This window comes from Equus quagga, chromosome 19 (genome assembly GCF_021613505.1).
Source record: "Equus quagga isolate Etosha38 chromosome 19, UCLA_HA_Equagga_1.0, whole genome shotgun sequence".
NCBI classification, from domain to species: Eukaryota; Metazoa; Chordata; class Mammalia; order Perissodactyla; family Equidae; genus Equus; species Equus quagga.
In genome coordinates this window covers 9,192,681-9,216,315 of record NC_060285.1, presented here as the reverse complement: position 1 = coordinate 9,216,315, position 23,635 = coordinate 9,192,681, and the positions used below count along the sequence as shown (strand labels likewise).

Sequence of the window (23,635 nt, the reverse complement as noted above, 5' to 3'; positions counted from 1 at the left end):
CAGCAACTCACTCAGCTTCTATGAGTCTCAGTTGCAGCGCTTACTGAAATCCATTTTTGCTGCAGTTTCATGCTAGAGGCTCACTTGGAACTCGATAAATGCCGATTCTCCTTGGGCATCTTCATTTCTCCTCTCGGTGCTAGGTAGTTATCAGGAGTCGGGGAGGCGGAGGCAACAATAATTAAGAGCAAGCACATACAGGGCTTTCTACGTGCCCCAGGCAGTCCTCAAGGCAATCTTAAAGGCAGGTCTTTTTTTTTTTAAGGCAGATCTTAATGCACCTAAGATAGGGAAATTGAGGCACAGAGCACCTAAGTAACTTGAGAAGCGCTGATCACGTCTCTAGTAAACAGAAACTCGTTAGTCCTCAGCAGCGAGCAGCGCCTCTGCGCAACCTTGAGCGCTCAGGTCTCCCGGAACCCGGGGGCGGGACCAAGTGGAGGAAGTCCCGCCCTCTAGGCTTCCGCTTCCGGCCTTGCTTGGCCTGTTCGCTGTGGTGGGAGCTCGTGTTCGGAATGGCAGCGAGTGGGGACCGTGGCGGGCCGCTGGCGGGCTGCGGGCACGACAGCTACCGCTCGCCGCTTGCCTCCCGCTACGCCAGCCCGGAAATGTGCTTCGTGTTTAGCGAGAGGTACAAGTTCCGGACATGGCGGCAGCTCTGGCTGTGGCTGGCGGAGGCCGAGCAGGTAACGGACCGCAGGGCTGAGGGGCCAGGCCGGGAGAAGCGGGCCCGCCCCTGCACGTGCCGGGCTCGGCGCCGAGCGTGCGCCCTGCCGCCCGGGGCACCCGCCCCGCTGTTTTCGGTCGGGTGTTCCCTTTCCCGAGGAGCTCGGCCCCAGGAAGGCCGGGGCAGGAGGCCCGGGAGCCGCCACCTGTTGCCTCGCTGTATCTAGTCCCCGAGGGTTAGAGGCGCGGAGGCGACGGCGAGGAGGGCAGCCTGTCGTTGAGGAATGAATCTGGGCCGTTCCTGCAGGAGTGCGCTCGCTGCTCCCGGCGCGCCCGTTACGTGCTCCTCTGCTCGTCTCTTTACACGTGTTTTCTCGTTTAACCCATAAACCCATAAAGACCTGGCAACCTAAGTGATGCTTTTCCCCCCTTATAGGGGAGAAAACCAAACCTCGATGACGGGCAAGCGCATTAGTTGCTCTAGGCCACCCGCCCAGCCATTAAGAGCGAACCGGGACGTGAACCTGGGTGCAGCGCACAGCCTGGGCGCCTGGCCGCTTCGTCTCCCACGGTGCCTCTGAAGTTAGTGGCAGGCCCGTCGCTACAAATCCGTGTTTTCTAGGCCACTGTTTTTGCTTCACGCGTCCGCGTTTTCCTCTGAGGAGGGAGAATCGGAGTAGGGATTTATTAGATGGAATTTATGGTTTCTTTGATAAGAACTGCACACAGAGCTGTTCAGCCCAACGGTTTCAGAAATAGCTGCAAAGCGGCCTTCCCAGAGGAGTTGAAGGAAACTGAAGGTGATCCAGAGAACTATAAAGTTTCAGAGGAAAATGCCACAACAAGCAAGATGGCAGTGTCCCCTCGAACGGCGTTAGTAAACACCAAACAATCTGAGTCGGTGCCTAGGACCGTGGTACAGTGAAACGCTTCAAGAGAGAACTTTTATCCTAGATTTCACTGTCACATGCTCGAGAAAATAAAGTGACATAGTAATGGCAGACATTTTTATAATGCTTACTATGCCGCAGGCGCTGTTTTAAGACTACGTATTAATAGCTCATTAATCATCAAAACAACCCTTTATGGCAAGTACTATTTTCCAGATGTTTCACAGGTGCTGGAATGGAGGCACAGAGGGATTTCATAAAGTATTGGTTCAGATAACAGTAATGGATGGTAGAAGGGAACATTAATAGTGTGTTGTCGTGAATTATGTTCTAGCATGTGTCCTATTTTCTGTTTCATCTGATGCTCCATTATATAGATGAGGGTAGTGGCATTTAAAGACTTTGCCAAGGTCGCCATAGCTAGTACATGGCTTCAAGCTGGAATTGAAATGTAGAGTCTGAATATGTGTTCTTCTGCCCAGTCTGTGCATTGCCTGAAATGCATACAATTTTGATATAATCTCCTGGGTTTGGATTATGTATTAGAGCGTCAAAGTTAGCTGCATAAATTACATAATAATTTAGTAGTTAAGAAAAAAAAACCTTGAGGAATGAAAGATTAGGAGGAGTGCAGAGAATTAGGAGCAGGGCATGAATTTTGAGAAGATGCCCTTCTTGGGGGATAGGAAGCAGTTTGGCCACACTGTCCCCTGCTGCTTTGGTTTGGGAGGAGCCCTGAGCTGTCCTATCTACTGGCCAAAGAGCCAAGGCAGTTCTGCCACATGTGGCTGCGGAGCACTTGAAACGTGGCTAGTGTGACTGGGGAATGGATTTTTACTTTTCCATTTTAATCAGTTTGCATGTAATAGCCGCATCTGGCTAGTAGTTCCTGTCTTGGACAAGAAAGGCCTCTGATGCAAAATCCTCTCCAGGGCCAGGGCTTGGGAGTTTCAAGTGAGGTTTGAATGAATTTGACCGATGCATATATTCACTGCTTGGATCCAGGGTTCTGAGCTGCCTGTGGGCTGCCAGCTGTTTTTTGCCAGCCTGATTTTTCCAGTGACAATGAATGTAAGGTGTTGATGTGTTTATTTTCTAATCAGTATCTCCTGGAATTCCTTTCAGTTGCACTGAATTCCTGTACATAATTGGTTTTGAAACTACTTAGGGCATTCATAATTTTGGTTTCTCTGAGTTAGTCCATCTGGGTCAAATGTAAAGCTGTGGCCTGGACTGTTTGGATGTTTACATGCCAAGCCCTAACGAGTAAACAGTAAATACAACAAAGCTCTCTTCTGATGGAATATACGTTGTAGAGAGGGGCGACAGGCTAATACTTTGTAGAAAATGTCATGTGGTGATAAGTACTCTAAAATCAGGCTAAAGGGATAGAGAGTGACACAGAAGAAGGGTGTTTCACACTGAAGTCAAGAAAGACCTCTGAGGAGATGACATTTGAGCCCAGAGACCAGAACGTGTGAGGGAGTGAGCCAAGCAGAGATGTCGGGGCAGAAGGCACAAAGATCAGGATTACACTGTTGCATGTATTGGAGTTTACTTAGAATGTGATTCACCATGATTCATTGAGAAAGTTGTCCCCTCCTCACCATGTGCTTTTAGTTGCCCCAAATTTTAATTTAAGAATTGAGAGGTAGGGCATAAGTGGCAACATGAACCAACTTTTTTCTCGGTGTTACTTCAGTTCAAATAATTGTGACACTTGAGTTTATTTTATTTTGCCTCTTCTGCAGACATTGGGTTTGCCTATCACAGATGAACAAATCCAGGAGATGAAATCAAACCTGGACAACATCGACTTCAAGATGGCAGCTGAGGAAGAGAAACAGTTACGACATGACGTGATGGCTCATGTGCACACGTTTGGCCACTGCTGTCCAAAAGCTGCTGGCATTATTCATCTTGGCGCCACCTCCTGCTATGTTGGAGATAATACAGTAAGAGCCCATGTTGTTCGGTTTCCAAGTAGGACTCAATCTTTATAATGCTTTTACAAACTTTATTTGATTTTGTCCGGTTTTAGGAAGTGACTCCATAGATCTTTAGTTTTCGGGGCATCTTAACACTCAAGAATTTTCTCCTTTGGCATCCTTCCACTCTAAACTATAAGCCTCTAATGACTTCTGTAAATAAGACCTGCAGATACTGCTTATGCACTGGTATGCTGGACATCAGCCAAGGTCTTACTGTTTTAGTGGCCAAGGTAATTTTCCAAAGTCCTTTATAACTCTTTGCTGTGACTTCTGAAAAGAAAAAGGATTGCATTATAACTCTCAAACAAAACCTTTAATTAGCAAAAGCTTTTTTTTTTAATAAGCTACTCCTTTTTTTTTTGAAGTATGCCTTTTGCTGAGGAAGATTGGCTCTGAGCTAACATCTATTGCCAATCTTCCCCTTTTCATGTCCTCCCCAAAGCCCCTACAACTAGGTCATTCTAGTTCTTTTATGTGGGATGCCACCATAGCATGGCCACACCCAGGATCTGAACCGGTGAACCCCTGGCTGCCACAGCGGAGCACACACATGGACTTAACCACTTGGCCACAGGGCTGGCCCAGCAAAAGCTTCTTGTAGTCAAACATGAAAAAGTAACAGCACGCATTTTCCTAAGAGTTTACTAGGTGCCTGGCACGTTCTGAGCACTTGATCTATATTGCTTATTGCTTCATTTATTTTTTCACAACAACCATAACAGAGAGAAGCTATTATCTCCTTTTTTTTTTTTTTTAAGATTGGCACACCTGAGCTAACAACTGTTGCCAGTCTTCTTTTTTTTCTTTTTTCTTTTTCTCCCCAAATCCCCCCAGTACATAGTTGTATATTTTAGTTGTGGGTCCCTCTAGTTGTGGCATGTGGGATGCCGCCTCAGTGTGGCCTAATGAGCGGTGCCATGTCTGCGCCCAGGATCACGAACCAGTGAAACCCTGGGCTGCTGAAGCAGAGCACATGAACTTAACCACTAGGCCATGGGGCCGGCCCTATTATCTCCATTTTTAAAGAGTTTTGTTGAGGTATAGTTTACATACTGTAAATTTACCCATTTTAAATGTACAGTTCAATGAGTTTTAGTAAATTTATGTAGTTCAACCTTCACCACACTCCAGTTTTTTTGTTTTGTTTTTTTTGAGGAAGATTAGCCCTGAGCTAACTACTGCCAATCCTCCTCTTTTTGCTGAGGAAGACTGACCCTGAGCTAACATCCATGCCCGTCTTCCTCTATTTTATATGTGGGACGCCTACCACAGCATGGCTTGCCAATCAGTGCCATGTCTGCACCTGGGATCCGAACCAGCGAACCCCGGGCCGCTGAGAAGCGGAATGTGCAAACTTAACTGCTGTGCCACCAGGCCGGCCCCAACACACTCCAGTTTTAGAACGCACACCTCACCAAGTGTTCTCATGGCTGTTTGTAGTCAGTCCCCTGCTTCCAAACAACCAGTGCCATGCTTTCTTTTTTTTTTAGATTGGCACCTGAGCTGACATCTGTTGCCAATCTTTTTTTTTCCTTCTCCCCAAAGCCTCCCTGACCTGCTTTCTGTCACTATAGTTTTGCCTTTTCTAGAAATTTCACATAAATGGAATCAGAATATGTAGTCTTTGAAATCAGGCTTTATTGTTCCCATCTCTACTGATGAGGAAACTTAAAGAGAAGTTGAAGAACTTGCTCAAGGTTACGTGGCTAGAAAGGATACGAGCCCAAGTAGAATGGCTCCACACTCTGCTCTTAATCCTAGTGCACCTGTGGGACCAGAAGCTGGATTCCAGGTACACTTCCAGTTCAGAAAGAAGCCACTAATTTTTAAGTTGTCCCAAAGACTTTTTTAGTCTTATGGTACATAATTGAAGGCATCTCTGTGTAATTGGTGAGTCAAGTAATGGAAGAACAACAACCCTTTCATTAGAAATAACACTTTTTAAAAGTACCCGGGGGGCCGGCCCCGTGGCTGAGTGGTTAAGTTCGCACGTTCTGCTTCGGTGGCCCAGGGTTTCACTGGTTGGTGATCCTGTGCGCAGACATGGCACCGCTCATCAGGCCATGCTGAGGTGGCGCCACACATGGCACAGCCAGAGGCACTCACAACTAGAATATACAGCTGGACTGGGGGCCTTTAGGGAGAAGGAAAAAAAGTACCCAGTATGTAGTTGAGCTCAACAATTACTGTCTCACATGAGCATGTGTTGGAGTTGCCTGAAATACATCTCTTACCTCTCTCAAGAACAGCTTTAAATTTCCTAAACCTTGATCTTCTGGTTCATGCCCTTTTTTGTTAGCAATGATAGACATGAAAAAGGGAGAGGAAACTAATGGAATGTGCCCTATGGAAACTTCTCAGAGATTCAAGCGCTTTTCTCTGGGAAGATGCAAACCGTGTTGACCTGCACATCTTCACAGTATTCAGGATGGGAGTTTACCCCTTAACTGTTTTTCGGTCATTGTAGATACCATGCAAATTGGGCTTTATGAGTATAAAGGTTTTGTTCTTTACAGATCCCAGTAGTACTGCTAAGTTGGTGTGCTTTTAAAACAGTAATCAGAAAAGAACAACTTCTGTTAGTATCTTCTGGCTTGTACCGTGGGTTGCTAACACTGAGATAGGCAGCTAGCAGTTGTGATGGCCCAAAGGTGTTATCTCATAATTTTGTTCGGGCAAAGCTGTTTCATATAAGACCATTGCATTTTCCTTTGCAGGACCTGATTATTCTTAGAAATGCACTTGACCTGCTTTTGCCAAAGGTAAGGAGTTGGCAGAAGTTTCCTACCAGCCCTAGATTCCGTCTAATACAAGGTGGGCACCACTTACATAAATCAACACAATGTATATCTAAATAGATTATTGTTGGGGCTGCAGGCGGCCCAGTGTTTCGTTGGTTCGAATCCTGGGCGCGGACATGGCACTGCTCATCAAACCTCACTGAGGCAGTGTCCCACATGCCACAACTAGAAGGATCCACAACGAAGAATATACAACTATGTACCGGGGGGCTTTGGGGAGAAGAAGGAAAAAAATCTTTAAAAAAAAATCAAGTAAAAACAAAAAATAATAAAAATAAATAAATAAATAGATTATTGTTTACTCAGGCAAATGATCCTGTATCTTATGGAGAACTAGTTGTCTCTTCTTGGGTTAAAACACTGTACCTGTATGCTTTTTACAGCATAGCCTTTTTTTTTTTTTTTTTTTTTTTTGAGGAAGATTAGCCCTGAGCTAACATCTGCTGCCAATCCTCCTCTTTTTGCTGAGGAAGACTGACCTTGAGCTAACATCCATGCCCATCTCCCTCTACTTTTTTATATGTGGAACGCCTGCCACAGCATGGCTTGCCAAGTGGTGCCATGTCCGCACCCAGGTTCCGAACTGGCAAACCCTGCGCCAGTGAAGCAGAATGTGCGAACTCAAGTGCTATGCCACTGGGCCGGCCCCCTAAAGCATAGCCTTTTAAATGAGGTGTAACCAGCAGCTTGTTGCTGGAATATGTGGGTCAGATTTATGATTTTGTCCTGTTGTTCTGCATGGACATGTCAGTCCTCCTAAAATTGTGCAGAAAAAGTTCATAACTTTTAAGGTAGTCAACTCAATTTTTGAAGGTTGGTTGCTGTGAACTCTTCAAGATGCTTGAGAATACAAAGATGAAAAGATATGGCCTCTGCCTTCCATGAGCTGGAGGTCTAATTTTATATTAAATTATCTAAAAGTTTATTTCCTGATTATGTAATGAACTCAGCCTGAATACACCCTCTTTCTGAAACCACATGGTCCCTCTTACAGCTTGCCAGAGTGATCTCCCGGCTTGCTGACTTTGCTAAGGAACGAGCTGATCTGCCCACCTTAGGTTTCACACATTTCCAGTAAGTGATGTGGTTACCTCTTGGGTATTGGGCTTGCTTGTGTGCATCTGGCTTTCATTTATTCCTTCAGTTCTCCCTTCTTCACAGAAACCTTGAGGTGAAGAATCTCAAAACATAGCTTAAGCAGATAACTTGGGATGCTTATGAGGAGTGAACCTGATACTTACCTTAAAAGCTATACTGGTGAGAGTAAATCTAATAGTTCATTTGAGAAACATTAGGAAATATATATCAAGACCCTTAGAAAGTATTCAAAGTCCTTGATTTGGTAATTGCAACCTTGAGACCCTAGTCCAAGGAAGTAATCCAAATTATGGGAAAAGACTTATATATGAAAATCTTTGTTAAAATATTATTTATGATAGCATTGGAAACAATCTAAGTGTCCAACAATAAGAGAATAAGTAATATATAGTATATCCACGGGTTGGAATAATATGCAGCCATTAAAATAATATGTATAAGACAAATATCGTGGAAATGTGCTTAGGTTAATGTTAGGAGATAAAGACAGCATATAAATTGGACAAAGATTGGAAGAAATTACACCAAGAATTAAATATTGATTACTCTGGTTTATGAGATAATAGAGAAGTTAAATTTTTTCCTTATTTTTTGTACTTTTGATTTTTAAAATGTGCAAGTGTTTTTGTGATTACTGAATAAAACCTTTTTTAAAAGTGGATGATGTTGTCTTTGGAACGCTAGTCGGAAGTTTCAAATGATACTTGAGTAGTGGTGTATCAGCATCTGCCTTATGTTTTGATGGGGTGATGCTATGGCAGCAAGGATATCATCTCCTATAACTTAGGAGAACCTGTTGAATTTAATCTTCCTTAAAGTTAGGGCCTGTGTTTGTTGATAGCAGAAACCTGAAGAAATTGTTCATGTGAAGGAGCGGGTGCTCAGTGTGTGTGAGTTGACCATGACAGATACTGCCTTCTGCTGGCTCCCTGCACACTTAGCCTCACCTGTGTTGCAGCTCCTCTTCCTCTCCTGCATCTGTTGGAGGTGCTCAGGGAATGCAGGCTTTCCAGTATTCCTCTGGGGGTAACGTAATGAGAGGTATCTGCTGCCAGTTAGCAGGCATTAGGAACTCAGAAAGTGGATTTGCAGGCATCACCTCAGTATGTGTCAGTCCCTGCAATTAAAAAGAAACAGCTTTTTTGAGAGATAATTCACATACCACAAAATTCACCCTTTTTAAGTGTATAATTCAGTGGTTTTTAACATATTTACAGACTTGTACACTCATCACTGGTATATAATTTCAGAATATTTCCATTACCTCCCCCCCTTTGAAAAAAACTGGACCCATTAGCAGTTGCTCCCATTCCCTAGCCCCTGGCAACCACTAATCTATTGTCTGTCTATGGATTTGCCTCTTGTGGACATTTCATTTAAATATAATCATTCAGTACTCATCCTTTCGTGACTGGCTTTTTTCACTTAACATAATATTTTCAATGTTCATCCATATCGTAGCCTGTATCAGTACTTCATTTCTTTTTATGGCTGAATAATATTTCGTTATGTGGATATACTACATTTTGTTCATTCACGAGTCGATAGACATTTGGGTTGTTTCCACTTTGTGACTATTATGCATAATGCTGCTGTGAACAGATCCATGCAAAGATATTTCTTTGCTTGTACTAATACTCTATTAGCAAGATTTAGCAAGGAAAACTGCCATGAGATTAATTTGGGGACATATGGTAGCTTGTGGTGTACCTGCTATAGACATTCCTAGTAGTGTTCCTTGATGTCGCCAACTGTCAGCATCAGTAGTCTGATAGAGACATTCCATCTGGATGGCTGGGTGATCTGTTAGAACTCCAGTGTTACTGCAGTTGTTCATAATTATGTTTTATGTTCAGAGAGACCAATGAATTGATTTAGACTTCGGACTAGAAACAAAGCCATTGGCCGTGATGTTGGAGTCCTTTGGTTATGTGTGTTTGGGGTTGTTCTCTACAGCATGGCTGGCTCTTCCTCAGATCTTGACTCCTCTCAAAGGCCTTCCTTTACTGCCAGTCTAGAGTAACATTCTCCAATACCCTCATCCTCATTTTATTTTTCCTAAAATGTCAACAATTACCATGTTTGTTTACTGGTTTACAGTGTGAGCTCCATTGGACAGGGACCTTGTTTGTTTTGTTCTTGTCTTTCCAAAACCAAAAACACTTTAGCTACTTGGCAAATGTTTGTTATGTGAGTGTATATTTCTTGCCAAAGTCTGGAGATGAACAAAACAGACATTGTCCCTGCCCTTATATGATATTGCCTCTTGAAGATGAAGAAAGAACTGTGTTAGGAACCTGTTAGTTTTATAATCTTTGAATATTTATAAATGACATTGAATTTCCTTAATTATTATTTACTCAAACTTTTTAGCTCTTATTTTGTCTATACTGGTTTCTCTGTTTCTTATTTTAATTCTTCCTCTTCCCAGGGTTAACAGTGATTATTGGAAGAACCAGTGAAGCTTTTAGGAAGTTGACTCCTTGGTTTGAGACCTCCATGTGTTCCTTTTTTGGGTTATTTTCAGACCTGCTCAGCTGACCACGGTGGGGAAACGTTGCTGTCTTTGGATTCAAGATCTTTGCATGGATCTCCAGAACTTAAATCGTGTCCGAGATGACCTTCGCTTCCGAGGAGTGAAGGGCACCACTGGCACTCAGGCCAGCTTCCTGGAGCTCTTCGAGGGAGATCACCAAAAGGTATTCTGAAGGTGACCTGGGGGACACAGAAACTCAATTGTGGGAGCGCCAGAGACAAAGCTGACCTCCAGGATGTTAGGAAAGATTGCTCTCGGGACAAGTGGAGTCTTTGGACTGCAAGGGCCATGGAGGGCTGGAACCTGAGCAGGATGTTGAGATATTTTCATGCTAGACATACCTGGATTTCTGCAGAGATGTCTTTTCTTTCCAAGGTAGAGCAGCTTGACAAGATGGTGACAGAGAAGGCAGGATTTAAGAGGTATGTGGGAAAAGTGGTGGCCTCCTGTTAAGTGATCAAAGGTCTGTGTTCAGTGTACCTCTAGATTTGACCTTAACTTTTTTGGCTTTTTCTTCCTTTGTTCTTCTACCCGTTTTCTTTCATCTGTGGCCTGGGTTTTATTTTCTTATGGTCTGGATTCTATTTCCTTATAATCTATAAGAAAAAAGGAAACTACTTACTTATCAGATTTTTAGAATGGCCTTACCCATGTTGTTGCTGTTTTTCTTTTTTTTTTTAAAGATTTTATTTTTTTCCTTTTTCTCTCCAAAGCCCCCCAGTACACAGTTGTATATTCTTCGTTGTGGGTCCTTCTAGTTATGGCATGTGGGACGCTGCCTCAGTGTGGTTTGATAAGCAGTGCCATGTCCGCGCCCAGGATTCGAACCAACGAAACACTGGGCCGCCTGCAGCAGAGTGCGCGAACTTAACCACTCGGCCATGGGGCCAGCCCCTGTTTTTGTTTCTTTACTGAGGGTCTCTGATGAGTCAGTCTAAATCAGACCGTTTCCATTGAGCCACCAGGCTCTGCCATGGCTCCTCTTTCCGGGCACTTCCATTGGGCTGCAGCAGAAGGTGGGCACGCTAGACCATGTTTTCTTTTCAGGTCAGGACAGCTGTCTGAGTATTAGTAAAAAGAGTGGGAGAATAGTTTGTTCCAGGAGCAGATATCAGTGAGGTCCTCTGGGCTCAATGTGACTAAGTATACCAGTGAGGCCAGGCTTTTGCTTAGGGTCCATTTTCGCTCATTTATTTGGCACTGTCACATTTTGAAATACTTTCACTTAAGATGCTTTTCTGTTTATTTTTAGGGCTTTCATCATCACAGGGCAGACCTATACACGAAAAGTGGATATTGAGGTGCTGTCTGTGCTGGCTAGCTTGGGGGCGTCAGTGCACAAGGTGAGTGGTGGTAGCTTGTGGAGGTGGGTGAGAGCTTTGGACACCACAGACAGACCAAATCAGCCTCAGACTTTCACTTAATCATGTCTCTCAAGAGATGTCAAACATTATTTTAACAGTTTGGGGTCCATAAGTGAAGCCTCTTAAATTAAGGTGTGTTAAGGGGAAGGATGGGTTTTGACCTTCTCATTAAAGTTCATCTTGCTATTGTCCTTCTGTGATACCTTAAGCAGTGTTTAACAAAAACACTTCCATGCTCCCTGAGTTTGTCATCCCAGCTCTTCAGGAGCCGAGAGAAGGCTGAGTAAGATACTCTCCAGGAGCTCTTGGGGAGGATGTGCTGATCTTCAGCTCAGCAACGACGCACCTGGGGAGCTCATCTGCTTCAGTCTAGTCCCTGCTCCCAGGTTCCTACATAAAAGATGTAGAGTGATGCTGGTACTGCTGCTTTCCCCCCAGATTTGCACTGACATACGCCTCCTGGCAAACCTCAAAGAGATGGAGGAACCCTTTGAAAAACAACAGATTGGTAAGTGTTGTGTGAAGACCTGGGAGCACCACAGAGATGCTGGGAGGCTGGCAAGTGTGTGTTAATAGCTCACTCAGCAGCACCCTCGGACACTGACCTCTGAAATCTTTCTGCGTTTGCTTCTTGTCCTTTACATTGGCAGGCTCGAGTGCGATGGCATACAAGCGGAACCCCATGCGCTCAGAGCGGTGCTGTAGCCTTGCCCGTCACCTGATGACCCTTATCATGGATCCGCTGCAGACAGCCTCTGTGCAGTGGTTTGAACGCACGCTGGATGATAGTGCCAATCGGTCAGTAGGATGGGAATGTCACCTATAGCAGGTTGGGGAGAGGACCAGAAGAGGGGCCTGGAAGCAGGAGGACGTTTAGAGCATCTCTGTATTCCCTTTTTGTCTCAAAGAGCATGGAGTCTAGCAGGGAGGCAAGAACATAGAACAGTGTGCTAAGTGTTAGGATCAAAGTGTGTGGGAGCAAAGAGGAGGGAGAAGTGATAGAGAAGTTGGGAAAGCTCCAAAGAGGAGGTGATGCTTTAAGACTTAAAGAAATATAGGCATTTTTTTAAAGACATTTAGGACAAGGTTAGGAGCAGTGTACAAGGCTCAAAGGCAGAAGAAAGAACAGTTTATGGAGTTACTAATAGTTGGGTAGCACTGGGGAATGAAGTATGTGGCAAGAGATGAGGTGGGACACGATCGTGGGTCCTAACCAGTTTATGAAGGGCCTTATAGTTCCTGAAAAGGAGTTTAGATATTGTTCTGAAGGCAGGTAGATGTCAGCTTTGGTATCTTGGCACAATGACATGTTGGTTAGTTACGAGATGGGTCAGAAGTAATTTGTAGTTATGAATAAGGTACCAACATGCACATGGTTTTCTAATTTGTGTATATACTTATTTAAAGCAGATTCACGTTACTCTTGTTTGCTTGCACTGGGATTTCTTGAGTGGAAAAGAATATATAGTTAAAGGTAACTGGGTTTTGTGCATAACCCAGGGTTTATCTATGGAAATAAGATATGTGAATTCATTCACAGATCAGCCGTTGAATACTTTTTAGCAGGCTGTGACCTAATCAGATGTGCTCGCTAAAACACACTGCAACAGTTTGGAGAATCAGTTGTACAGGGACGTGGATCTGGTCAGAACAAGTTACGAGGCTACTTTAAAAGTCCACGTCCACACTGGCATAGTGGCCTTGTGAATGGAGAGGAAGAATGTGGATATAAGATCAGTGACAGACTGGCCGATCTTGGTGGTTGACTGGAATGAGTATTAAGATCATGTATGGAGTGCTAGTGACATTTACTGAGACGGGAGCTACAGAGAGAAAAGGAGCTGGTTTGAGATGGTGAGCAGGAGGCAGTGGAAAATGGCTGAATTCAGTTTTGGGTTTGAGGTGCCTACATATCAACCAGATAGAGATCTCCAATTGGGTATATGGTCTGGTGCTTGGGCAAGTGGTCTGGACCAGAGGTGATAGATTTGAGGGTCATCAGGATATTGAGGTAGTTGAAGTCAGGAGATTGAAGGAAATTGTCCAAGTACATAGTACATATGGCATGAGAAGTCAACAGGGCAGCTTCTTGGGACACACCCTACATTTCACTAAAATTGTTTTGTTTAAAGAGATAACTGAATAGGCTGTTTGTTTTCTAGACGTATCTGTTTGGCCGAAGCATTTCTCACTGCAGATACTATATTGAATACGTTGCAGAACATTTCTGAAGGATTGGTGGTATACCCCAAAGTAAGAGGCCTCATTTCAAAAGCAAAATATTAGGGAGGGGTTGGACTGTGGGAAGGGGAGTATAGCCTTTTCTTGCTCTGGAGTATGTTGAGGGAGCTGTATTCTGGTCCAGCAGTTCTTCCCAACCAGAGCTCATCCTTCAGGTTGTGGCATAAGCTCTGGGGAACTAACTGTGGAATTCATAGGCACATCTATAGAAAAGGGAAAAAGAAGTACTTGAATTGGCTTAAACTGTCTCCCAGCATGAATCATCAGCTCTGGTGAGACTGGCAGAGCAGACTGTTCCCTTTGCCTGTTTTTAAGTACCTGAAGCAGATGGGTTCATTTCCATCATATACTCAACTCGTGAGGTTGAGCACTGAAATTTAACAAACTTGAGGTTTTAGGAATCATCTCGATGAAGCAATTTTTAAAAGTTGACTTAAATCAACTTTTCTTTTTTTAAATCAGGTAATACTCTGGATTAGTAAGAAAACTGAAAAATACAGTGTAGAATAAAACAATACATTCTGCTCTATTCATAAATATGATAGTTCATGTCCTTGCTCTGCGTTTTGCTGATCATAGTTGATATCTTACTGTGTATGACTTTGTAACCTTGAGGCATCTTTCTTGGCCCTTCATTCATTCATTCTAGGTAATTGAGCGGCGCATTCAGCAAGAGCTGCCTTTCATGGCCACAGAGAACATCATCATGGCCATGGTGAAAGCTGGGGGTAACCGCCAGGTTTGTAACCTTTCATGCTCCTGGGTAAACTGAAAGTGCACCTTTAGTCCTCCTCTCTCCTCCCTGAAGAAGAATGGGTGAAGGAAGGTGTTTCTGTCATTACCTTCAGTCATGATACTGGTATAGAACGTGACCACATTCTGCCGTAGAACAGGCTTATCTCTGGAGGGTGATTGTGGTGAACTCAGTTTATTAAAAGTGACTCTCTTAATCACTTATAGAAAAGGTCCACTCTCAGTGAAGGAATTAGGTCTGAATTTTCATAAGAAAATTCATGGGAAGTGGGCAGGACACAAGAGCAGATGGTTCATGATGCCTTAGAGGAGCCAGCTCGAGGTGGGTGTTCACTTCCTCCTAGGATGTGGTCAGAGAGTCAAGATCCTGGTGAGTCAGACTGTAAGGGCAACCACCTCCGCTTGGAGGGGCTTTGTGTAACAGCCATAGACAGCATGGATGTGGAGTGTCAGACGACTTTTCAGGTTCTTCAAATGCCCTGTTAGTAGTGAACCAACCATACCTCACTGTCTTACCAGGATTGCCATGAGAAAATTAGAGTGCTTTCCCAGCAGGCGGCTGCTGTGGTCAAGCAGGAAGGGGGTGACAATGACCTCATAGAGCGTATCAAGGCTGATGCCTACTTCAGTCCCATTCACTCCCAGCTGGACCAAGTACTGGATCCTTCTTCTTTCACCGGTCGTGCACCCCAGCAGGTAAGCGTCAGAGCACTCCTGTTGTGCTGCAGTGTTCCCCAGGTGCCCTTTTTTACACTGCTGGGCTACAGAACCTGAAGTACTCGAACATTTCTACTGTATAGGAGGTATGAGGAAAATGGGGCTAGTCAGAAAGAATCCAGAGCAGGTTGCTGGCTAAAATGTAAAGATTTGGTTGTTTTGAGCTGCCTTAACTATTTCCCCCTGTGGATTTCTCTGAATTCCCTTTTGGTCTGGAGTATGTGGTAAAATCGACAAAGATTGAGTTTTACCATCAGGTAAATCTGGGTTCAGTCTTGACTTCTGGCTTTTACTGGCCGACAGGATAAAAGTACGTATCTCATAGGATTGTTATGTGGATTGAACGGCCTAGCATAGTGCTGGATGCATAGTAAATATTGAGTAAATGTTAGTTATTTTTCCTGTTGGAGACTACAAGAGTTAATTCAAAAACATTCATCGAGTACAGACTAGGTGCTCAGTTTATGTTCAGTTAATTCATGATTAATTCTGGATAATTCTTTTCTTCAGGGGTCTCCATACTCAGTGGTGAAAACTTGTAAACAGGTCACTGTAATACCAAGCAGTACATGCATGCATTGAGGGAAGCACATCTTTTTTGGCATCACAGAGGAGGATTCAGTGCTAGAATAAGAGAAGTTGGGAAAGACTCCTTGGAAGACATGACGTCTGAGCTGAATCTTAGGGACAAGTAGGAGTTGGCCTGGGAACACCAGGCTGAGAGGAGAGAGCAAACACACAGATGTCCAATATGGGAGAGAAACTATAATCATTTGAGTGTTGCCAGATTATCAAGTGCCCCAGAACTAGTTACAGGATTTAAAGTTTCAGACAGACAAGAGTTTATCATTTGTATTCAAATCACTCTGGGGTTTGGGATTTGAAAGAAGTAGGGAGTAGGGAGACCAATAAGGAGGCTGCTGCAGTGGCCAGGCTGTTACTGACGAGGGCTTTGAGCCAAGGCAGTGGAAGATACAAATGAGGGGATGTGAGGGCTGTTGCGGAGGCTGATCACCTGGCAGCTAGTTGAATGAGGAGGAGAGAGGAAACAGCGATTTTAACTTGGGTAACGGGGTGGAGAATGGTGGGCCCAACTGAGAGAACACAGGCTGGGCTGGCTTCTGGGGAAGGACAGGCTATGTGGGCGTGGTAGGCTGAGCTGCTGGTGTCTAGGGAGAGATTTCTGACAGGAAATTGAGAAAAATAGAAGCTCAATGGTGGAGTAAAAGCTTTATCACATCAGGTCTCAAGTCAGATATAAACTGACATTGAAAAAAGTATTATCAAAACCTGTATCTTGGGGGCTGGCCCCGTGACCAAGTGGTCAAGTTTGCACGTTCCACTTCATCGGCCCAGGGTTTCGCCGGTTCAGATCCTGGGTGTGGACCTCCCACCACTCTTCAGGCCATGCCGAGGCCCCATCCCACACAGCACAACCAGAAGGACCTACAACTAGAAGATACCACTATGTACTGGGGGCTTAGGGGAGAAGAAGAAAAAGGCTTGGTAACAGATAGTAGCTCAGGGCCAATCTTTAAAAAAACCTCTATCTTAGTGTTTTCTGTTGTCTTATATTTGCTTTCCTCTTTGGCAGGTACGGAGATTCTTAGAAGAGGAGGTGTATCCCCTGTTAAAACCATATGAAAGTGTAATGAAGGTGAAAGCAGAATTACATCTGTAGAGTCGGGAGAGAACTAAACAAAAAATCATTGTTGGCTTTAACTTTTATTGCCAAGTCATGAAAACTGTTATTCTACTGCCTTGTTTTACCGCAAGAATTGTTACCTTAAATTAATATAGCACTGTGTTCTCTCCATGGTGCTTTCACATTTCTCAAGGTTTACAAGGTAGAAATAAATTGTGTTATAGTTGGATTCCGTTTTTCACAGCAACACAGACTTGCATAATAAATATAGCTGGTAGTTTTCTCTCTGTTCTTTCAAGGTATATTTTCCATCCAGTCTGGTTCTTTTCACATGTTCACTTGCTTGTGAGGGAGTGAGCAAATTCCTGGTCCTCTCTTCTGAAGGGGAATTTGATCTGGGCCTAGCAAAATGACCTGGACTCAGTGATTCAGTATGGTTGGATACCTTTATTTCAGGTATCTTTAGCTAGAATAAGGAAATTGGGAGCTACAATAAATTCTCAAAGAAATTGATGTCTGTGATCATCAGGCTTACTCAGCTGAGTTGTGTCCACCCTCACTTCATCTTTTCATAAGGCTTATATATCAAGGAAATGCTAATTGAGTGTATTGATTTCATCAAGGCATTTGACAATCTTTAATCCTGGTTACACAGATTGATAGCCGATTGAACCAGCTGTAGCCAAAGAAAATTGAGTTACGAATTCTCGCCCACCTGGAGGAGGAGCACTGGTGTCGTGCTGCGGGCCTCTGTCCATAGCTCTGTCTCATTCCACATACTTTTTCTGCATAGATAAGAATGAAGAAAGCTTATTTATCAGATGACACAAAAATAGGACAATTAACCAATACATTTATTTGGTAAAAGAGTTAACTAAGATTTCATCTAACCTGAATAAATTGAAATGATGTGGCCAAAACCAGGAAGAAAAAATTAAGATAAACGTACATAAGTTAAACATAAACTCAGTACGAACCAGAAATGGTCACCAGTGAGAGAAGACAGTTTTGGGATGTGGTGGTGGTAGTATGTGTCCAGAAAGCCAACATAGTCTTAACTGCTCCACACTCATGGCATTGTGTTCGACTATGAACACCCAGTCTGGGCCAACCTCCAGAGAAGCCCTTATCAGAGGAGGAGAGGTGAAGGAATGTTAGGACCCTTTCCTATAGGAGAAACCTTGTCAACGCTTCACTTACTGTTGTGAGGAGGAAGAATGACTTGATTTTTACTCCAAGAGACAAAACTGATGCCCCACCCATTGTTGAGAGTCAGGCTAGATATGGGAGCTGCTGTGAGTTAATGATTTCCCCCATCCCTTGGGGTCAAGCAGCAGCCAGAAGACTGCCTAGTTATCAGGAATGGGAATGTGAGGAACGAGAGGCTGCATCGCCTCCAGTTGTATATGCAAAGCTAGCCAGAAGTGATGAGCTCGGCCTAGTGGAAAGAAAGGGGACTAGAAGGAGGCAATTCTTAAAACCAAGTTCTAAATACAGATCCAAAAGCAGTTTGATTACTCTGTTCCTCTCTGGTGACAATCTTGAAGGGACGTTTGAAACTGTTAGATCTGGCACAAGGAATTACGTCGCTGGGTTCTGATCAAGCTTGCTGTCTACTTCCTTCTGTGGTATGGACCACTTAAGAGGGATCCAGCACTATCAGTGTATCTGTAGTCTGAGAACTTATATTACATACCAGACACGCTGGGGATATCAGATACCATGGATTTTAACTAATAGTTTTCCTCATAGAAAATAAGGAAGTAAGATAACGGTCTTGTTCTGGCAATTCTTAACTCATGGTTGGTGGTTTGGCTGGTTTTCTTCCTGGGCTGTTTGGGTGGGTTTGTTGTATCTTATTTCCTCTTCCATTCTCTCTTGTTTTCATATACTTGTGATATACTCTAAGTGCAATTTTGTTATCTTATTTTCCCATTTAACACTAATTTAAAGGCATTTGTATGGGTTGCAGTTTGGCTCAGAAGAGAGAACACTCATGCCTTTTGGAAGATTAGATTGAATTCCATTACCCAGTGATGCAAACTCCAGGATCTGAACCATCTAGAAATCAGGGTCTGGGCAGACTGGGACAATCAGCTTCTGTTCAGGCGCAGTCAGTCACCTAGGTACTACTGCCCTCTTCTCCTGGCCGATGGTAGATTCTATTTGATAACGAGGAGAGCTCAATGTCCTTAAAGTAGAAGCACAGAGGTTAGGTGCTCCAGGATGGTGTATATCCTGGATGGAGGTGAGGGTTAGCTGACTGAAATTGCATAATGTAGGGTCTGACATGAAGAAGGTACTCAGAAGATGTCATTTGCCTTTCTGAGCCCAGGAGGGTTTGCTAGCTTTCTTCAGTGTGGTCAGTTAGAAACAGGATGCTGCCGTTGATTTAGTTTGCCTCCCATGGAAGAGAGCATTTCCTGAATTTAAACCGCCCAGAGAATGAACGGGGAATGAGTCAACATAAAAGATAAACACAAAAAAGTAAAAAGTTAAAAAACAAAAAAAGTGCTCGCTTCAGCAGCACATATATTAAAATTGGAACAATACAGAGAAGATTAGCATGGCCCCTGTGCAAGGATGACAATGCAAATTCGTGAAGCATTCCATATTTTTTTTTTTAAAAAAAAAGCTGAAAAGCTATATAATGAAATACTAAGTGTGGTTTTTTTGGATAATGAGTTTAAGGGGATTTTTATTTTCTTTTTGCTTGTGTGTATTTTCTCAAGTTTTTAATGTAATTTTTATTTAAACAAACTTTAAATTTTAGAACAGTTTTAGATTTACAGGAAAATTGCAAAGAGAGTACGGAGTCCCCACATATGCTATGCTGGGTTTCCGCTGTTACTAGCATCTTACATTGGCATGGTACAGTTACCGCAGTTAATGAGCCAATATTAATACATTATTAAATAAAGTCCTTAGTTTTTAACTAGTGTTCTTTTTCTGTTCCAGGATCCTATCTGAAACAGAAATTACATTTAGTCATTATAACATTATTTTTTAAATACTGGAATTCATATATATTACTTACAAGGTGTGTTCTTTATCAGAGATGTGGACTAATGGACACAAAATTTAGCTGGTCTTCACCATAACTAGAAGTTAAAGCAGAGTTTATTTTTTCCAGTCTGGATCTGGTGTGGCCTTATCCTTACCTCATTAAATGCTGTATACAGAGAAATTCTTAGAGGCCAAGTTTATGACAAAATAGTTTAAGTGGTGAATATGGGTGGTAATTGACCTTCATGAAAAGCCCAAACTCAACTAAGGTGGATTTCTGGCCCAGATTTCAAGATGAGCATTTCAGAGGACAAGATGTTCTTTAGGTCAAATGAGAAATGAGTTTTTGGGCCAATGAAAACAAGAGGCCCTCGTTTTTCTTATAACAAGGCCCTTTGGCCTTAGAAAAGCCTTGTTTGACCGCCCATTAGGATTCTGATGCCTCACTTGGTACTGCAAGTTCTCTTATCTTTGTGATGGTACTGGGCCTTCCCCTTCAGAGTGGGCCAGAAATTGTGGTTAGGTAACACATCAGCCCGGGCTGGAGTGGAAGAAGGGGTTTGAAGGGATATCTGGGAACTACTGCAGACCCTCTTGTCCTTAATCCCCACAACAGGTTTCTTAGGAAATAACCAGCTCATATCAAATAGGGCGTCTCAAGTGGTCACATGTGAGATCTGGAGGGAGACTGGAGCCATGAATGCTGCAAGTCAGTTTCCATCCACGAATGAATGACCTAGCCTTTCATTGCTCTGGCTTGAGGGCAGTGAGAAGTTTAAAACTATGGCAAGGTGTTATACCTCTCCCATGGCTTTAAACTTGGAGAAGTTGTAATTAGGATAGCGTTGGTTCTAAGAGTACAGGCCAAGTATACTGCAGAAATCCAAACATGAACAGATCTCAGAAGGATTCATCCCATAGTTCCTTAAATAACTGACTTGATTTCTTTCAAGAAAAAAAGGGTAAAATAATGTATGTATACTTCACATTTAGAAGGTTTCGTTTCTTTAGTGATAACCTGGAGGAAATAACTATTTACAAAATATTTTGTTTCTGATCCAGATTTCATACTTTAACAAGTATTTTTTTCAGCACTCTACTGTGTGTTGGCAATACACTGGTGAGCAAGACATTCTGCCCTCCTGGAACTTATGGTTCCAGTGCAGGAAACAGACTACAGAGTGGTGAGTGGCTCCTCAATAATGGGACATACATAATTGAACATCTGAGCACATGTAAATTTCATTAAGCTCCACTGAGAAAAGGTGTTCTTGAGATGTAAATTCAACCAGAAATCCACACTGCTTTCCTTGGTTTTTTTAGCTCCCTTGGTTTAAGCATCTTGTTATTCACTCATGATGCAGAAGCTGCTTTTTCCACCTGCACGGTGCTTGGCTGAATTACTTCAATACACCTGGCTCCATCCACCCTTCATGTGGCGTGAATTGAGAGGGGCCCCCCTGCCTTGGGTGCTGTCCTAGGAAGCTTTTAAGAATTTTGGCATTTTCTTTTCTTTTGTTGACTGACTAATGGAGGCTACATGTGTATACAGAATTCTTACACAGCATTTACAAATAAGGTTTCATACAATTGTTAGTCTACCATTCCTAAAAGGGTAGTACTCGTTTTCTGTCCCCTATGGCATGTAGACCTGCCCAGTATTGATCTCTGTCAAATGTTCCACTGGACCCAGGGGAGGACTGGAAGCTTTATTTGGCAGCAGTGTTGACAAATCCTTAGTTCCCTATTAAATCTGTAGGGAAAGAAGGCAAAAATGAAATGCTGATGGTTTATTGCAAAAACCTAAGGGGCCTGTGTTGAAACTAGCTCAGCCATTGAGTTTTGACACCTCAGCTTACCTTACAGCTATCTAAAGAAATTATTTTCCATAAAGATAAATTTAAGAAATATAGCCCCTGCAAGTTGTGAGATGAGAGAAAAAGGATGTCATCACGCTAAAAAGGCTGAAATTTTTCAGCTCTACAATTTTTTTTTCTAGGAAGATTCACCCTGAGCTAACATCTCTGCCAATCTTCCTCTATTTTGTATGTGGGTCGCAGCTTCTACGTGATTGAGGAGTGGTGTAGGTCCAAGGCCCGGATCCCCCAAACTTAACCACTATGCAAGGGGTTGCCTCCCCCCCCCCTTTTTTGTTAAGGAAATCAAAATTTGAAAGATGGTGGTGTGGTTGGGAAGAAAAATGAACTTGGCCACAGAAATGGTTCAGATCTCTGCTCTGCCACTTAACCAGGTGGTTTTCATAATTTTGGTTAGGTCCTCTAAAATTTGAATGATAAAATTCACCCTGCTTTCAGCAGAGGAGTCCTGTGAATGACGTGTAAGTGCACTGTAAAGTGAGCATAATACAGTAAGGTCATGACTGAGACTGCCTTATTTTGTAGGCTTTGCCTGTGGTTTCTATTCATTCACCCTGGCATCACCAGCTTGGAACACCATTTGGAACCCATGCTTAAGATAATAAGTAGCTTTAAAACTAAGTTTATATCTCTTCAGAGTGGGGTGAAATTTCTGGAGAACATTCCTGTAATATTGTAGCTTTTGGTGACCTTTCTAAAAGGTGGCAAGCACGATTTTTCAAGGTAGAGACTGATGTCAACTAGGACCTGGATATCAAATGGAGATGGGCCTGCTACCTTCCTGGACTGTTCATTTGCACTGTGCTTTAACATTTTCTCAAATAGCATCTAGTTCTCACACAACCAGAAGCTCACACTCATTTTATGGGTGAGCTAAATGTTAGTGTGCTTGAGTGACTCAAATGCAGGCTTCTGACTACACCCACTGCATTATACATGCCGGAGAGTGAATTTCTTGGGCATGACCTCAATCAATTTGTTCCAATTTGTGGCTAATTCCAAGGCTGGTGAATTGTCTAAGAGTGGATCGGGCTGGGCTAGGACTGATTCTGAACGCTCGTAATGAAGGCACTTAACAGGCTGGCCTTGTGCCAGTGGTTAAGTTCCTGTGCTCCGCTTCAGCAGCACAGGAGTTTCCAGGTTTGGATCCTGGGCGCGGACCTAGCAGCGTTCATCAAGCCATGCTAAGGCAGCGACCCACATAGCACAACTAGAAGGACCTACGGACTAGAATATACAACTATGTACTGGAGGGCTTTGGGGAGAAGAAGAAGAAAAAAGATTGGCAACAGATGTTAGCTCAAGGCCAATCTTTAAAAAAAAAAAAAAGAAAAGAGACACTTAAATATTTAGAAATGAGTATCAAGTAAGGGCCACTCCTTCCCAGAAACCTGCCCCATCTATCCCGCGTCCTGACGGCTGGTCCACCCCATATTGCCCTCAGGTCCTCGGGCTGCGGTGCAGACGGGAGACCAGTGGGCATCAGCTAGGCTAAAAATGGGCTTCCATGGGTCGGGGAGCGGGGCTTGGCTCTGGAATGAGACTCACATGCGGGTCCAGGGTCGCGCAGATGCTGCGGACACGCGCCAGGCGGACCACAGCGACTACAGTCCCCGGCATGCCCCGCGGCCGCCCGCTCGGCCCGGCGCGCGTGCGCGCTGGCACCGCCGAGCGCCGACTGGGTCCGAGCGGTGGAGTCGCGAGCCTGAGCAGGTTGGCGCTGAGGTGGCGCGGAGGCGAGGCGGCGGAGCAGCTGGACATCCGCTGTGGGGCAGGTCAGTTCGGGGCGAGAGGTCGGCCGAGACTTGTGGGGCCCGGCGCCCGCACGGCCCCTCCGGTGTGGACGCGGGGGCGGCTGTGGACAGACCGACGGAGGGGCCGCAGGGGTCGCGGAGGGGACAAGCGCTGGCCCCGGCCGCAGAGAGCGGCGCCGCCGGCCTTGGCTCGCGCGGCGCGTGGGGCGGCTCCGGCTGTCGGCTGCCGCGCGGGCTCCTGCGGTCCGGGCGCGGCGCCTGCGGGCGGGGCGGTGGTCGGACGCGCGCCGCCTGCG

At 44.1% G+C, this 23,635-nt stretch overlaps 2 protein-coding genes and 1 non-coding gene across 12 annotated transcripts in view; all 3 read left to right on the top strand.

Annotated features, from left to right (window-relative positions):
* Positions 1–479: 479 nt before the first annotated feature.
* On the top strand, positions 480–16,979 carry ADSL (adenylosuccinate lyase). Of its 2 annotated transcripts, XM_046646623.1 has the most exons (13): positions 480–686; positions 3,308–3,511; positions 6,265–6,309; positions 7,343–7,422; positions 9,974–10,145; positions 10,358–10,404; positions 11,235–11,325; positions 11,785–11,854; positions 11,997–12,144; positions 13,509–13,599; positions 14,237–14,326; positions 14,860–15,036; positions 16,652–16,979. In XM_046646623.1, the coding sequence occupies exons 1-13, from the start codon at positions 516–518 to the stop codon at positions 16,736–16,738; spliced, it is 1,473 nt and encodes a 490-aa protein (XP_046502579.1). In that variant the 5' UTR covers positions 480–515; the 3' UTR covers positions 16,739–16,979. The 2 variants fall into 2 exon arrangements, with proteins under 2 accessions (XP_046502579.1, XP_046502580.1); XM_046646624.1 differs by lacking the exon at positions 6,265–6,309.
* Positions 16,980–19,213: 2,234 nt separating this feature from the next.
* Positions 19,214–19,321, top strand: LOC124230647 (U6 spliceosomal RNA). Its single transcript, XR_006886253.1, has one exon. It is a non-coding gene; the product is annotated as a U6 spliceosomal RNA (small nuclear RNA).
* A 3,819-nt stretch (positions 19,322–23,140) lies between these two features.
* SGSM3 (small G protein signaling modulator 3) overlaps positions 23,141–23,635 on the top strand; it is a 39,272-nt gene continuing 38,777 nt past the window's right edge. For 7 of the 9 annotated variants that reach the window (XR_006886233.1, XR_006886232.1, XM_046646885.1 and 4 more), the window contains exon 1: positions 23,141–23,360. Coding sequence is in view for 5 of the 9 variants with exons in the window: in XM_046646885.1 (XP_046502841.1) it covers positions 23,156–23,360 (205 nt within the window). In the remaining 4 variants the exon portion in view is untranslated. The remainder of the gene's footprint in view (positions 23,361–23,635) is intronic. The other 2 variants (XM_046646886.1, XM_046646891.1) reach the window with 2 other exon arrangements.